The sequence below is a fragment of the Nerophis lumbriciformis genome, linkage group LG36, assembly GCF_033978685.3.
Source record: "Nerophis lumbriciformis linkage group LG36, RoL_Nlum_v2.1, whole genome shotgun sequence".
Taxonomy (NCBI): Eukaryota; Metazoa; Chordata; class Actinopteri; order Syngnathiformes; family Syngnathidae; genus Nerophis; species Nerophis lumbriciformis.
In genome coordinates, this window is record NC_084583.2 from 25,577,301 (window position 1) to 25,593,017 (window position 15,717).

At 44.0% G+C, this 15,717-nt stretch overlaps 1 protein-coding gene across 2 annotated transcripts in view; it reads right to left on the bottom strand.

Annotated features, from left to right (window-relative positions):
• LOC133576739 (ras-GEF domain-containing family member 1C-like) overlaps positions 1 to 15,717 on the bottom strand; it is a 209,525-nt gene that overhangs the window by 29,438 nt on the left and 164,370 nt on the right. For both annotated transcript variants that reach the window (XM_061930072.2, XM_061930073.2), the window contains exons 2-4: positions 5,730 to 5,951; positions 4,502 to 4,624; positions 4,275 to 4,412 (exon numbers count right to left, since the gene is read on the bottom strand). In XM_061930072.2, coding sequence (XP_061786056.1) covers positions 4,275 to 4,412; positions 4,502 to 4,624; positions 5,730 to 5,951 — 483 coding nt within the window. The remainder of the gene's footprint in view (positions 1 to 4,274; positions 4,413 to 4,501; positions 4,625 to 5,729; positions 5,952 to 15,717) is intronic.

The window sequence follows — 15,717 nt, forward strand, 5'->3', positions numbered from 1 at the left end:
TTGTATTATTCTCCAGTGGAATAACAGTACTGAAATGAAGGCTAAAATGGCATTAAATAGGGCCTTAAAAATATATATATATATATACAGTGGGGCAAAAAAGTATTTAGTCAGCAACCGATTGTGCAAGTTCTCCCACTTAAAATGATGACAGAGGTCTGTAATTTTCATCATAGGTACACTTCAACTGTGAGAGACAGAATGTGAAAAAAAAATCCAGGAATTCACATTGTAGGAATTTTAAAGAATTTATTTGTAAATTATGGTGGAAAATAAGTATTTGGTCACTTCAAACAAGGAAGATCTCTGGCTCTCACAGACCTGTAATTTCTTCTTTAAGAAACTTTTCTGTCCTCCACTCATTACCTGTATTAATGGCACCTGTTTGAACTCGTTATCTGTATAAAAGACACCTGTCCACAGCCTCAAACAGTCAGACTCCAAACTCCACTATGGCCAAGACCAAAGAGCTGTCGAAGGACACCAGGAAAAGAATTGTAGACCTGCACCAGACTGAAGTTTGCCAGAGAGAACATGGATGATACTGCAGAGGATTTGGAGAATGTCATGTGGTCAGATGAAACCAAAATAGAACTTTTTGGTATAAACTCAACTCGTCGCGTTTGGAGGAAGAAGAATACTGAGTTGCATCCCAAGAACGCCATACCTACTGTGAAGCTTGGGGGTGGAAACATCATGCTTTGGGGTTGTTTTTCTGCTAAGGGGACAGGCCGACTGATCCGTGTTAAGGAAAGAATAAATGGGGCCGTGTATCGTGAGATTTTGAGCCAAAACCTCCTTCCATCAGTGAGAGCTTTGAAGATGAAACGTGGCTGGGTCTTCCAGCATGACAATGATCCCAAACACACCGCCCGGGCAACGAAGGAGTGGCTCCGTAAGAAGCATTTGAAAGTCCTGGAGTGGCCTAGCCAGTCTCCAGACCTCAACCCCATAGAAAATCTGTGGAGGGAGTTGAAAGTCCGTGTTGCTCGGCAACAGCCCCAAAACATCACTGCTCTCGAGAAGATCTGCATGGAGGAATGGGCCAAAATACCAGCTACTGTGTGTGCAAACCTGGTAAAGACCTATAGTAATCGTTTGACCTCTGTTATTGCCAACAAAGGTTATATTACAAAGTATTGAGTTGAATCTTTGTTATTGACCAAATACTTATTTTCCACCATAATTTACAAATAAATTATTAAAAAATCCTACAATGTGATTTCCTGGATTTTTTTTTCACATTCTGTCTCTCACAGTTGAAGTGTACCTATGATGAAAATTACAGACCTCTGTCATCATTTTAAGTGGGAGAACTTGCACAATTGGTGGCTGACTAAATACTTTTTTGCCCCACTGTATATATATATATATATATATTTTTTTTTTTTGAAAAGTAACTAAATAGTTACTTTTCACAGTAACGCATTACTTTTTGGTGTAAGTAACTGAGTTAATTTTGAAATAAAGTAACTAGTAACTGTAACTAGTTACTTGTTTTCAGTAACTAACCCAACACTGATGCTGTGTCATAAAACCAAAGTGTGGGTAACTGTTAAAAGCGTTTAGACAGAAACATGATCAGTTACGTAATAGCTTTTTCCACATATTTTGCGCACATTGATGATTCATTTGATGCGTTTCACACAATTGCAGAGATGCGGTGAATAAGTGTTTGGGTTCAATCCCCCTCTCCAGATGCTGGTCACCGAGGCTGTAGGGTCACGGTGCCTCACAAATGACCCCGAGCTCACACACATTGTCATACACACACACATTGTCATACACACACACATTGTCATACACACACATATAGAGCAGCACATTCATCACTGCCAGCTCTTCCCTTCTTTCTGTCCTCACATCCACTCCCTCCATCTTCCTGGGTCGTCCACTCAGACTCCTACTTCTCTTCTACCTTTCCCCTCTGCAGCCCATCCCCCAGTGTTCTCCGTCCATCCATTCCTTCTCCCTCCAGGCTGCAGATAAAGCCACTCCTCTTCACATCCTTCCTCTGTCCTGCCATGCGAAGATTGTGTAACACGGCGCTGTGACTACTCACCCTGACACAGTGGTAGTGATTTAGCCGAATTTAATTCCCCATCACTGCATTCCTCACTCACGCTTTGACTTATGCATGCATGTGCAAACCCCAAAACCAGTGAAGGGTCACCACTTTGTGGGCAAATGATTGAGCAAATTGTTGAACAGTTTAAGAACAACATTTCTCAACCAGCTATTGCAAGGAATTTAGGGATTTCACCATCTACGGTCTGTAATATCATCAAAAGGTTCAGAGAATCTGGAGAAATCACTGCACGTAACATCGAATGCACGTGACCTTGGTTCCCTCAGGCGGTACTGCATCAAAAACCGACATCAGTGTGTAAAGGATATCACCACATGGGCTCGGGAACTCTTCAGTAAACCACTGTCATTAAATACAGTTCATCGCTACATCTGTAAGTGCAAGTTAAAACTCTACTATGCAAAGCGAAAGCCATTTATCAACAACACCCAGAAATGCCGCCGGCTTCGCTGGGCCCGAGCTCATCTAAGATGGACTGATACAAAGTGGAAAAGTGTTCTGTGGTGTGACGAGTACACCACATCTCTAATATTTATATATATATATATATATACATATATATATATATATATATATATATATATATATATATATATATATATGTATGTGTGGGAAAAAAATCACAAGACTATTTCATCTCTACAGGCCTGTTTCATGAGGGGGTTCCCTCAATCATCAGGAGATTTTAATAGGAGCATTCACATACCATGGTTTATATAGGGCACAGAGTGGGTGGGTACAGGCTGGCGTAGGGGCGTGGTGATTGGCTCATGTGTTACCTAGGAGGTGTTTCCGTCTGTGGCGGCATGCTGTTACAATTTCGCTGCGCTTGTTGAGGGATGACAGGTCTGGACGGTAAATAATAAACATTTTCTCTTTCAAGCATAGGTTGCATCTTTTATTACCACTATTGTAAGGTGTGCTGGATGCAAGAATTTGCCATGTTATTGAATATTCAACATTATTGTCTTTGAGGTCCCAAATGTGTTTGCTGAGTTCTGTGGTATTCCGCAGGTTTTGGTTCCTGAAAGAAGCCTTGTGATTGTTCCATCTGGTTTTAAACTCTCCCTCGGTTAATCCTACATATGTGTCGGATGTGTTAATGTCCTTGCGTGTTACCTTAGATTGGTAGACAACTGATGTTTGTAAGCATCCCCCGTTGAGAGGGCAATCAGGTTTCTTTCGGCAGTTGCAGCCTTTGTTGGTTTTGGAGTCGCTCTGTCCGGGGGCCGACGGCTCATTTGCAATTGTTTTGTTGTGGTTTGAGATAATTTGTCGTATATTGTTCATACAGCTGTAGCTCAATTTAATGTTGTTCTTGCTGTATGAACAATATACGACAAATTATCTCAAACCACAACAAAACAATTGCAAATGAGCCGTCGGCCCCCGGACAGAGCGACTCCAAAACCAACAAAGGCTGCAACTGCCGAAAGAAACCTGATTGCCCTCTCAACGGGGGGTGCTTACAAACATCAGTTGTCTACCAATCTAAGGTAACACGCAAGGACATTAACACATCTGACACATATGTAGGATTAACCGAGGGAGAGTTCAAAACCAGATGGAACAATCACAAGGCTTCTTTCAGGAACCAAAACCTGCGGAATACCACAGAACTCAGCAAACACATTTGGGACCTCAAAGACAATAATGTTGAATATTCAATAACATGGCAAATTCTTGCATCCAGCACACCTTACAATAGTGGTAATAAAAGATGCAACCTATGCTTGAAAGAGAAAATGTTTATTATTTACCGTCCAGACCTGTCATCCCTCAACAAGCGCAGCGAAATTGTAACAGCATGCCGCCACAGACGGAAACACCTCCTAGGTAACACATGAGCCAATCACCACGCCCCTACGCCAGCCTGTACCCACCCACTCTGTGCCCTATATAAACCATGGTATGTGAATGCTCCCATTAAAATCTCCTGATGATTGAGGGTACCCCCCCTCATGAAACAGGCCTGTAGAGATGAAATAGTCTTGTGATTTTTTTCCCACACATACATATATATATATATATATATATATATATATATATATATATATATATATAGAATGTGATGATGGCTGCAGCAACAAGGTGGATCTAACTTGCGCCTGAGTCATACTAACTTGTGCCGAGCATCCGAGAAGCGTTCCACCAACAAAGATGTCTGTGACGTGATGTTAAGTACCTCATCGCAGGGTGCTATCCTGTGGATGATGTCTTTAAGTAGTCCAACCATCTTCTCGTCCTTAAAATCAGAGGGGAAGGTCTCTGTCCACTCCGTGAGCAGCTGTAAGATCTTGGGACCAAACTTGCGCACTTTTGCCTGGATGAAAGCCAGCGGGGAGAAAGGTGGTGAGCACACATGCACGCACGCACGTGGTGTGTTTGGGAGGGTGTGGGCGCAGTGCTGACCGTATCGAGCGGGCTCTGGTCCAGCTGCTGCTGCTTGATGCACTGCTCACAGACGCGGGCCAGCAGCTCCGGAGGAGGGATGAACAGACGGGCGCTCAGCAAGAACGTAAACACATAGGCTTTCTGGCAATGGACAGGAGGAGACAATTACCATCAAGTCAACAGGAGCACTCACAGACCTCTGGCAAGGCTTGAACATGCAAAACATCTGTCAACTCAATGTGCTTTTGATATTTATTGTTTTGCATTCAGAAGGAATGTTTTTTTGATCAAATTGAAGTACAAACATCCTTTGAAGAACACCATATGAAAACTGGAAGCAGGAAATTGCACATACAAACCCCGTTTCCATATGAGTTGGGAAATTGTGTTAGACGTTAAACGGAATACAATGATTTGCAAATCCTTTTCAAGCCATATTCAGTTGAATATGCTACAAAGACAACATATTTGATGTTCAAACTCATAAACTTTGTTTTCTTTTGCAAATAATCATTAACTTTAAAATTTGATGCCAGCAACATGTGACAAAGAAGTTGGGAAAGGTGGCAATAAATACTGCCATATTTATTATTGAAGTCACAAAGTGCATTATTTTTTTTAACATGCCTCAAAACAGCAGCGTGGAATTTGGGACATGCTCTCCCTGAGAGAGCATGATAAGGTTGAGGTGGGTGGGGTTGGGGGGGGGGTGTATATTGTAGCGTCCCGGAGGAGTTAGTGCTGCAAGGGGTTCTGGGTATTTGTTCTGTTGTGTTTGTGTTGTGTTACGGTGCGGATGTTCTCCCGAAATGTTTGTCATTCTTGTTTGGTGTGGGTTCACAGTGTGGCGCATATTTGTAACAGTGTTAAAGTTGTTTACACGGCCACCCTCAGTGTGACCTGTATGGCTGTTGACCAAGTATGCTTGCATTCACTTGTGTGTGTGAAAAGCCGTAGATATTATGTGACTGGGCCGGCACGCAAAGGCAGTGCCTTTAAGGTTTATTGGCGCTCTGTACTTCTCCCTACGTCCGTGTACACAGAGGCCTTTTAAAAAGTCATGCATTTTACTTTTTGAAAACGATACCGATAATTTCCGATATTACATTTTAAAGCATTTATCGGCAGTCCGATATTATCGGACATCTCTAGTTTTTATTACAGATTCTTGAAAACTGGCAGATTAAAAACAATGTAAAAAATGATGAAATGAATCACAATCGAAAATGTTCTTGCGCTTTCTCACCTCGGGATAGTAGTCAGCGGTAGGCACCAGATTCTGGATGAGGGTTTCCAGTGAGGCGGAGGTGATGGGAGGCCCATCCGCCAGGCAAGTGGCGGGTCCCTGGCCCTCCTGTGTGTTCTCCTCTTCCTCCTCGTCCCCAGGCTCAGCGCAGGCCAGATGGGGGCTGAAGCCACTGGGAGTGGTGAACATGGTGCCAGAGCACACAGTCTGGGGCATTCCTGGCTAGAGTTGAATGGAAACACACATCAAATATATTGTCAGTCAAAAAAAATACAAAAATAATCAGGTGCATGTGTGTTTTGCTTGTGGTGGTGCGGTTCTCAGTGCTCAGTAATGTCATGGTTTGGGGATAAAAGACGCCTCCTCAACAGCTGTGCCATATCTCCCACATGACAACTGAAAATGTGGGTCACTCCGTCGCTAAGGAAACCGGTCATAAAGCGAGCGTTTGGCTTCCATTGCTGCCCCGTATATGTCTTGCACTGTAGGTATTGGGGTTGCACCCTTTAAAAATTCAACATGCTGCTTCCCTGACACTGCAGCGGAGTACTCATTGAAGTAAGAGGAGAACTGTGCACGGACACACACCAACAGATGGCATTATGTTCCTCAAAGGAAAAACAAACACACACACACAGGCTGAAAAAAGAGCTATTAAGCAACATGTCGGAAGTTATTTAAGATGCTGACAATGCGTATTATCCCTGCTGTCTGTCAGCCAGACGGAGGGAGGGCCTTGAATGAATGCATGAGAGCACAGAAACAAAACCACAAATCAGAGGCAAACTCGTCTGCATTTCAACTTTAAAGGGGAACATTATCACAATTTCAGAAGGGTTAAAACCATTAAAAATCAGTTCCCAGCGGCTTATTTTATTTTTCGAAGTTTTTTTCAAAATTGTACCCATCACGCAATATCCCTAAAAAAAGCTTCAAAGTGCCTGATTTTTACCATCGTTATATACACCCGTTAGAGATGCGCGGTTTGCTGGCACAACCGCGGAGTCCGCGGATTATCCGCGGATCGGGCGGATGAAATTTAAAAAAATTAGATTTTATCCGCGGGTCGGGTCGGATCGGGTCGGGTCTGGCATTTGAAATAAAAAAAAAATTAGATTTTAAATAGATTCAGGCGGGTGGCAGTTAAACCAATTGGTAAATATATATACATAGTTAAATGTTGTTACCCACATACGAAAAACGAGCAGGCACCTGCAGCATATGCCACAACAGAAGAAGAAAAAAAAAGAGATGGACACTTTTACGGAGCGGAGAAGGCCCCCGACGCCTCGCCGGGGTCCGGGACCAAGGCCCCTTCCCCCGAGAGGGCCCCACCGGGAGCCGTAGCTGAGGCGATCCGTGAGAAGGGCCCGACGCACGTCCAGGGTCACCACCGCACCGACACCCCGCCTCGTCCGCCTTCGCCACGGCCGGCGTCACGCTCAGCAGGTAAGCAGCGTACCTGCCCGCCACCCCCGTGGCCGGGGGCTCGTAACAGGGGTCACTCCGCGCGCTCCGCCCGCGCAGCTTACCTGCCCGACACCCCTGTTGCCGGGGGCGCATAACAGGGGTCACTCCGCGCGCAGTGCGCTCACGAAAGGGGTGGGGCTCACCCTGGTTGATATAGACAGCAGGACGGTGGCCATGGAAGTCGGAACCCGCTAAGGAGTGTGTAACAACCCACCTGCCGAATCAACTAGCCCTGAAAATGGATGGCGCTGGAGCGTCGGGCCCATACCCGGCCGTCGCCGGCAGAGAGACGCGCTTGGAGGTGCGCTCAGCGCGACTCCCATATGATTGCGCACTGGTGTGCGTCTGGGTCGTGACAGCGTGGCACGCGAATGTCTGTGCTGCATTGGATCAGTCTCCTTTCTTTAACAGGCAAAAGCTTTATAACCTCACTAATGCCTTGCATCGTCTATATTAGATATATAACAACGGGCGGGTGCGGGCCGATGGCGGGCGGATGCGGTTCTGATCAAATGTTAGATCGGGTGGATTGCGGATGGTTGACGACTTTCTGATGCGGTTGCGGGTGAAATAATTGCCTATCCGCGCATCTCTAACACCTGTCCATTTTCCTGTGACGTCACATAGTGATGCCAACACAAACAAACATGGCAGAAAGAACAGAAAGGTATAGCGACATTAGCTCGGATTCAGACTCGGATTTCAGCGGCTTAAGCAATTCAACAGATTCCGCATGTATTGAAACGGATGGTTGTAGTGTGGAGGCAGGTAGCGAAGAAGAAACTGAAGCTATTGAGCCATATCGGTTTGAACCGTATGCAAGCGAAACCCACGAAAACGACACGACAGCCAGCGACACGGGAGAAAGCGAGGACGAATTCGGCGATCGCCTTCTAACCAACGATTGGTATGTGTTTGTTTGGCATTAAAGGAAACTAACAACTATGAACTAGGTTTACAGCATATGAAATACATTTGGCAACAACATGCACTTTTTTTAGAGTGCAGACAGCCCAATTTTCATCAATTAATATATTCTGTAGACATACCCTCATCCGCTCTCTTTTCCTGAAAGCTGATCTGTCCAGTTTTGGAGTTGATGTCAGCAGGCCAGGGAAGCTAGGGTCGATAGGGGGTTTAGCTCGCTCGTCTGCGGGAACAAACTGCCGCCATTGCTTGCCGTCCTAGTGAGGTCCTTTGTCCCTGAATTGCTCACACACTCCGGCAGATTCAATGGGGGTCTGGCGGCAGATTTCTTTGACTTTATGGTTGGAAATGCATCTGCTTTGAGTGTCGCAGGATATCCACACATTCTCGCCATCTCTGTCGTAGCATAGCTTTCGTGGGTAAAGTGTGCGGAACAAACGTCCAATTTCTTGCCACTTTGGCATCTTTGGGCCACTGGTGCAACTTGAATCCGTCCCTGTTGGTGTTGTTACACCCTCCGACAACACACCGACGAGGCATGATGTCTCCAAGGTACGGAAAACAGTCGAAAAAACGGGAAATAACAGAGCTGATTTGACTCGGTGTTTGAGAAAATGGCGGATTGCTTCCCGATGTGACGTCATCGCTCCGAGAGCGAATATTAGAAAGGCGTTTAATTCGCCAAAATTCACCCATTTAGAGTTCGGAAATCGGTTAAAAAAAATATATGGTCTTTTTTTCTGCAACATCAAGGTATATATTGACGCTTACATAGGTCTGCTGATAATGTTCCCCTTTAACTAACTAAAGTACAAACTTTCAGAATGACTGCAATTACATGGTTTTGTTTAGTTGTTCATACTCTGTCTATACACGACTCTGGCCGACTGTGTGTTGTCTAGCCAGAAAGTACCGTATTTTCCGGACTATAAGGCGCACTTAAAATCCTTTTTTTCCCTCAAAACTCGACAGTGCGCCTTATAACCCGGTGCGCCTAATGTACGGAATATTTCGAAGCAACTTTATTTGGTACACGGTGTAATGATAAGTGTGACCAGTAGATGGCAGTCAAACATAAGAGATACGTGTAGACTGCGCAATGAAGGCAATATGACCCAAGTAAACAACACCAACATTTTATATGTTCTATTGAAAATATAGAACATTACACACGGCGCTCAAAACTCTATCAAAATGTTTTAGTACGACTTTGGTAAGCTATGAAGCCACACCGCTTGATGGATTGTCGGCGCATTAAACATAGGAGTATTATGGTGTGTGTATAAGGTAAGACATTATCTGGCGTTTTGTTTCGCAATAATATGCAAAAGCAACTTTTCTTACCTTTTGGTACATACTGATCTGTATTTGGGATCTGCATAAATCCTGAAAAATTGCGCGTTTCCGCCTTTGTATTACGTGCCGACCCCGTAGTGGATAAGCTTCTTCTTTTTCTCTATCTTCTTGTTATGTGACATTCATCCTCCGCTGTTGCCATTTCTAATATAAAGTAGTGTAAAGTTCTTACTTATATCTGTCAGTAAACTCACCATGAAAGCGCTAAAACATACCGGTGTAGTGAGTTTATTTTATTCACCCAAGGAACTTTAGTTATTAGAGAGTTCCGGTCGGGACACATTTCCGGCCTCGTTGGTGTTTCCGGATGAGGAGATCCTGATCCGTTATTGATTGAAGTAAAGTGTGAATGTCATTAAAACAGTTAGCTCCATCTTTTGAGACTTCTTCCACTCCCGTCCTTGCACGCTACACCGCAACAACTAAGATGACGGGGAGAAGACGCTGCCGAAGGTGAGCCACGTAAATAAGACCGCCCACAAAACGGCGCATCCTGAAGAGACTGTCAGAAAGCGACTTGAAGATGATGTGTAAAACATCATCTATGCAACATTTTGACCAAAGAACCACCATTACATGTTATGTAGACCACAAGGAAGTCTTTTACGTTTAGAAAAAAATATATATATATGACTCCTTTAATGCGCCCTATAATCAGGTGCGCCTTATATATGAAAAAAGAACAAAAATAGACCATTCATCGGCAGTGCGCCCTATGGTCCGAAAATACGGTAGTTTTTGCCATGAAGTTGAATGTACCATCGCTTCAGGATGCGGCGTTTTGTGGGCGCTCTTATTTACGTGGCTCACCTTCGACAGCGTCTTCTCCCCCATCATCTTTGTTGTAGCGGTGTAGCGTGCAAGGACGGGAGTGGAAGAAGTGTCAAAAGATGGAGCTAACTGTTTTAATGACATTCAGACTTTATTTCAATCAATAACGGAGCAGCATCTCCTCATCCGTGTCTCACTAGTGCATCAACAACAACACCGGAAATGTGTCCCGTGAAAAACCGTCCGACCGGAACTCTCTAATAACTAAAGTTCCTTGGGTGAATAATGTAAAGTCACTACACCGGTATGTTTTAGTGCTTTCATGGTGAGTTTACTGACAGATATAAGTAAGAACTTTACACTACTTTATATTAGAAATGGCAACAGCGGAGGATGAATGTCACATAACAAGAAGATAGAGAAAAAGAAGAAGCTTATCGACTACGGTGTCGTCACGGACTACAAAAGGCGGACATGCGCAATTTTTCAGGACTTATGCAGATCCCAAATACACATCAGCAGGTACCAGAAGGTAAGAAAAGTTGCTTTTGCATAATATTGCAAAACAAAACCCCAGATAATGTCTTACCTTATACACACACCATAATAATACTGGTATGTTGAAGCACAGTACAATCCATCAAGCGGTGTGGCTTCATAGCTTACCAAAGTCCTACTAAAACATTTTGATAGATTTTTGAGCGCCGTGTGTAATGTTCTGTATTTTCAATGGACCATATGAAATGTTGGTGTTGTTTACTTGAGTCATATTGCAGTCTACACGTATCTCTTATGTGTGACTGACATCTACTGGTCATACTTATCATTACACCACGTACAGAAATAAAATAGCATCGAGGTCTGTAAGCAAAACCAGAATTATTTCGTACATTAGGCACACCGGGTTATAAGGCGCACTGTCGAGTTTTGAGGGGAAAAAAGGACTTTAAGTGCACCTTATAGTCCGGAAAATACGGTAAGTGCTTCTGTTTTGTTTAGAAATGAAGTACCGTATTTTCCGCACTATAAGGCGCACCTAAAAACCACAAATTTTCTCAAAAGCTGACAGTGCGCCTTATAACCCGGTGCGCTTTATATATGGATTAATATTAAGATTCATTTTCATAAAGTTTCGGTCTCGCAACTACGGTAAACAGCCGCCATCTTTTTTCCCGGTAGAACAGGAAGCGCTTCTTCTTCTACGCAAGCAACCGCCAAGGTAAGCACCCGCCCCCATAGAACAGGAAGCGCTTCTTCTTCTACTGTAAGCAACCACCCGCCCGCGTAGAAGAAGAAAAAGCGCGCGGATATTACCGTACGTTTCATTTCCTTTGTGTGTTTACATCTGTAAAGACCACAAAATGGCTCCTACTAAGCGACAGGGATCCGGTTCATGAAAAGACGCAATCTCTCCATCCGCACACGGATTACTATTTCACAGCAACTGATATTCCTGTGAACCGCACTGTGGATACAACGGGAGCACGTACGGTGAATATTCGCACCACAGGGAATGAGAAGTCATCCTTCACTGTGGTTCTAGCTTGCCATGCTAATGGCCAGAAACTTCCACCCATGGTGATATTCAAAAGGAAGACCTTGCCAAAAGAGACCTTTCCAGCCGGCGTCATCATAAAAGCTAACTCGAAGGGATGGATGAAGAAAAGATGAGCGAGTGGTTAAGGTAAGTTTAAGTTTACGCGAAGAGGCCGGGTGGCTTTTTTCACGCAGCTCCGTCCATGTTGATATACGACTCCATGCGCGCCCACATCACGCTGGTTTTAATATATTATTAAAGTTTGACTGACCTATCTGACTGTTTTTTTGACATTCCTTTAGCGCAGTTAGATGCGGCTTATAACATGGGGCGGCTTATAGGTGGACAAAGTTTTGAAATATGCCGTTCATTGAAGGCGCGGCTTATAACCCAGGGCGCCTTATGGTGCGGAAAATACGGTAAGCAATAGAGTTCAAATGGACTTAGAATGAGGCTTCTTTAAGAAGCATAATTATACTACAAAAAGAACAGATTTTTTTGTTAATTCGATTATTTTTCATGGCATTGATTAGAATGGATTATAACTGGGAAAATCTTCACTTTTGGATTGAACAAAACAAACATCCTTTGTTGTAAACACTCTCAGATCAGCTCAATTACAACCCTCTGTTACTGGAAGAAACCTGAGAATGGCATTGTTTAATTCATGGGTGACCTTCTGGCTCCCCCCCCGATCAGCCGCATCGATAAGACAACACCCGGGACCCTGGGGTGAAAGGTCAAGCGCTCACTGGCGTGCAGAAGAGCATGTCTCAAGTTTCCTTTGTGAGAGAGGCTCAGTTTCTCTTTGTTCTGCTGCACTTCTTAGTGCATGGGCGCACACCTCCACCCAAACACACGCAGACAGCCAAACAAAAGGCTAAAGGTTGGAGGATGGGTGGTGTTGCTATAGTGGGTCAACGACTGGCTTTCTGAAACCTGCGAATGTGGGACTAACATAGCTTCTAGAACAGAGGTCCTCAATTACATTTGACCAAACCTTTTTATTTTGGATGGTTTTAATATAAAATGTATTGCACGTTTTCCCTTCAAAATACAAACCCCGTTTCCATATGAGTTGGGAAATAATCCATCCATTTTCTACCGCTTATTCCCTTTTGGGGTCGCGGGGGGCGCTGGAGCCTATCTCAGCTACAATCGGGCGGAAGGCGGGGTACACCCTGGACAAGTCGCCACCTCATCGCAGGGCCAACACAGATAGACAGACAACATTCACACTCACATCCACACACTAGGGCCAATTTAGTGTTGCCAATCAACTTATCCCCAGGTGCATGTCTTTGGAAGTGGGAGGAAGCCGGAGTACCCGGAGGGAACCCACGCAGTCACGGGGAGGACATGCAAACTCCACACAGAAAGATCCCGAGCCTGGGATTGAACCCAAGACTACTCAGGACCTTCGTATTGTGAGGCAGATGCACTAACCCCTCTGCCACCGTGAAGCCTTGGGAAATAATGTTAGATGTAAATATAAACGGAATACAATGATTTGCAAATCATTTTCAAGCCATATTCAGTTGAATATGCTACAAAGACAACATATTTGATGTTCAAACTCATAAACTTTTTTTTTTGTTGCAAATAATCATTAACTTTAGAATTTGATGGCAGCAACACGTGACAAAGAAGTTGGGAAAGGTGGCAATAAATACTGATAAAGTTGAGGAATGCTCATCAAACACTTATTTGGAACATCCCACAGGTGTGCAGGCTAATTGGGAACAGGTGGGTGCCATGATTGGGTATAAAAACAGCTTCCCAAAAAATGCTCAGTCTTTCACAAGAAAGGATGTGGCGAGGTACACCCCTTTGTCCACAACTGCGTGAGCAAATAGTCAAACAGTTTAAGAACAACGTTTCTCAAAGTGCAATTGCAAGAAATTGAGGGATTTCAACATCTACGCTCCATAATATCATCAAAAGGTTCAGAGAATGTGGAGAAATCACTCCACGTAAGCGGCATGGCCGGAAACCAACATTGAATGACCGTGACCTTCCATCCCTCAGACGGCACTGTATCAAAAACCCACATCAATCTCTAAAGGATATCACCACATGGGCTCAGGAACACTTCAGAAAACCACTGTCACTAAATACAGTTGGTCGCTACATCTGTAAGTGCAAGTTAAAGCTCTACTATGCAAAGCCAAAGCCATTTATCAACAACACCCAGAAACGCCGCCGGCTTCTCTGGGCCCGAGATCATCTAAGATGGACTCATGCAAAGTGGAAAAGTGTTCTGTGGTCTGACGAGTCCACATTTCAAATTGTTTTTGGAAATATTCGACATCGTGTCATCCGGACCAAAGGGGAAGCGAACCATCCAGACTGTTATCGACGCAAAGTTCAAAAGCCAGCATCTGTGATGGTATGGGGGTGCATTAGTGCCCAAGGCATGGGTAACTTACACATCTGTGAAGGCACCATTAATGCTGAAAGGTACATACAGGTTTTGGAACAACATATGCTGCCATCTAAGCGCCGTCTTTTTCATGGACGCCCCTGCTTATTTTAGCAAGACAATGCCAAGCCACATTCAGCACGTGTTACAACAGCGTGGCTTCGTAAAAAAAAAGAGTGTGGGTACTTTCCTGGCCCGCCTGCAGTCCAGACCTGTCTCCCATCGAAAATGTGTGGCGCATTATGAAGCGTAAAACACGACAGCGGAGACCCCGGACTGTTGAACGACTGAAGCTCTACATAAAACAAGAATGGGAAAGAATTCCACTTTCAAAGCTTCAACTATTAGTTTCCTCAGTTCCCAATCGTTTATTGAGTGTTGTTAAAAGGAAAGGCCATGTAACACAGTGGTGAACATGCCCTTTCCCAACTACTTTGGCACGTGTTGCAGCCATGAAATTCTAAGTTAATTATTATTTGCAAAAAAAAAAAAAAAAATTTATGAGTTTGAACATCAAATATGTTGTCTTTGTAGTGCATTCAATTGAATATGGCTTGAAATTGAATATTCCGTTTATATTTACATCTAACACAATTTCCCAACTCATATGGAAACGGGGTTTGTAGGATTGTCAAGATGGAAATTAATTTTAGAAGTGGGTTGCAGCAGCCTCCTTTGTATTGCATTAACACAGACGTGGTCTGATAAATGGAGAGGGGGGGGGGGGGGGGGGGGACTGAAACTGGAAGGAAGTGTTCTGTGTAATAGGTCAAGCAGAAGGAGCAGAAACTGCTTTTGTAAAATCTCCAAGATCTACAAATCATTTCATGCATGCAAACCCTCGCAGACACACACACACACACACACACACACACACACACACACACACACACACACCGGCATACACACCCTCAATTAATTTTTCAAGTCAGTTTTATTGCACATGCAACGACTTCCTGTATCGCTTGAGATAATCTTCCCTTTATTTCTCCCCAACGCTTCCTGCTCAGTGCCAGCAGCTGTCTGCATGCATGTGATTCATCATGGCGTCACACACACCCTTGCAGACAATAACTCCCCGAGTCTGGTTAGGCGGGAAGCTGCACTACACCCTGCGTGTAAGTCAGGGGTCGGCAACCCAACATGTTGAAAGAGCCACATTGGACCAAAAGTAGAAAAAACTCATCTGTCTGCAGAAGTTCAAAGCCTTATGTACTGTAAATGTTATAGTGAAGGCAACACAGTAAGTACGTGTCTCAGAGGGTGAGATAACTCCTGGAAATGACCTGCTTAAAACTTCCAAAGGTATGTGTGTGTCCACGTTAAAGGAAATGTCTTCTTCTAATGGATTTATTACAATCTTTGCAAGCTGGGTAACGTTTGCTGTGGTCTGGAACAACATGGCACCCAGACAACTATGAGAAATGCAGCCAATATTACATCCAGATAATGTGTCATGAGACATGCACATATAAATGAAATACACAAAGGACATAAGCAACGTT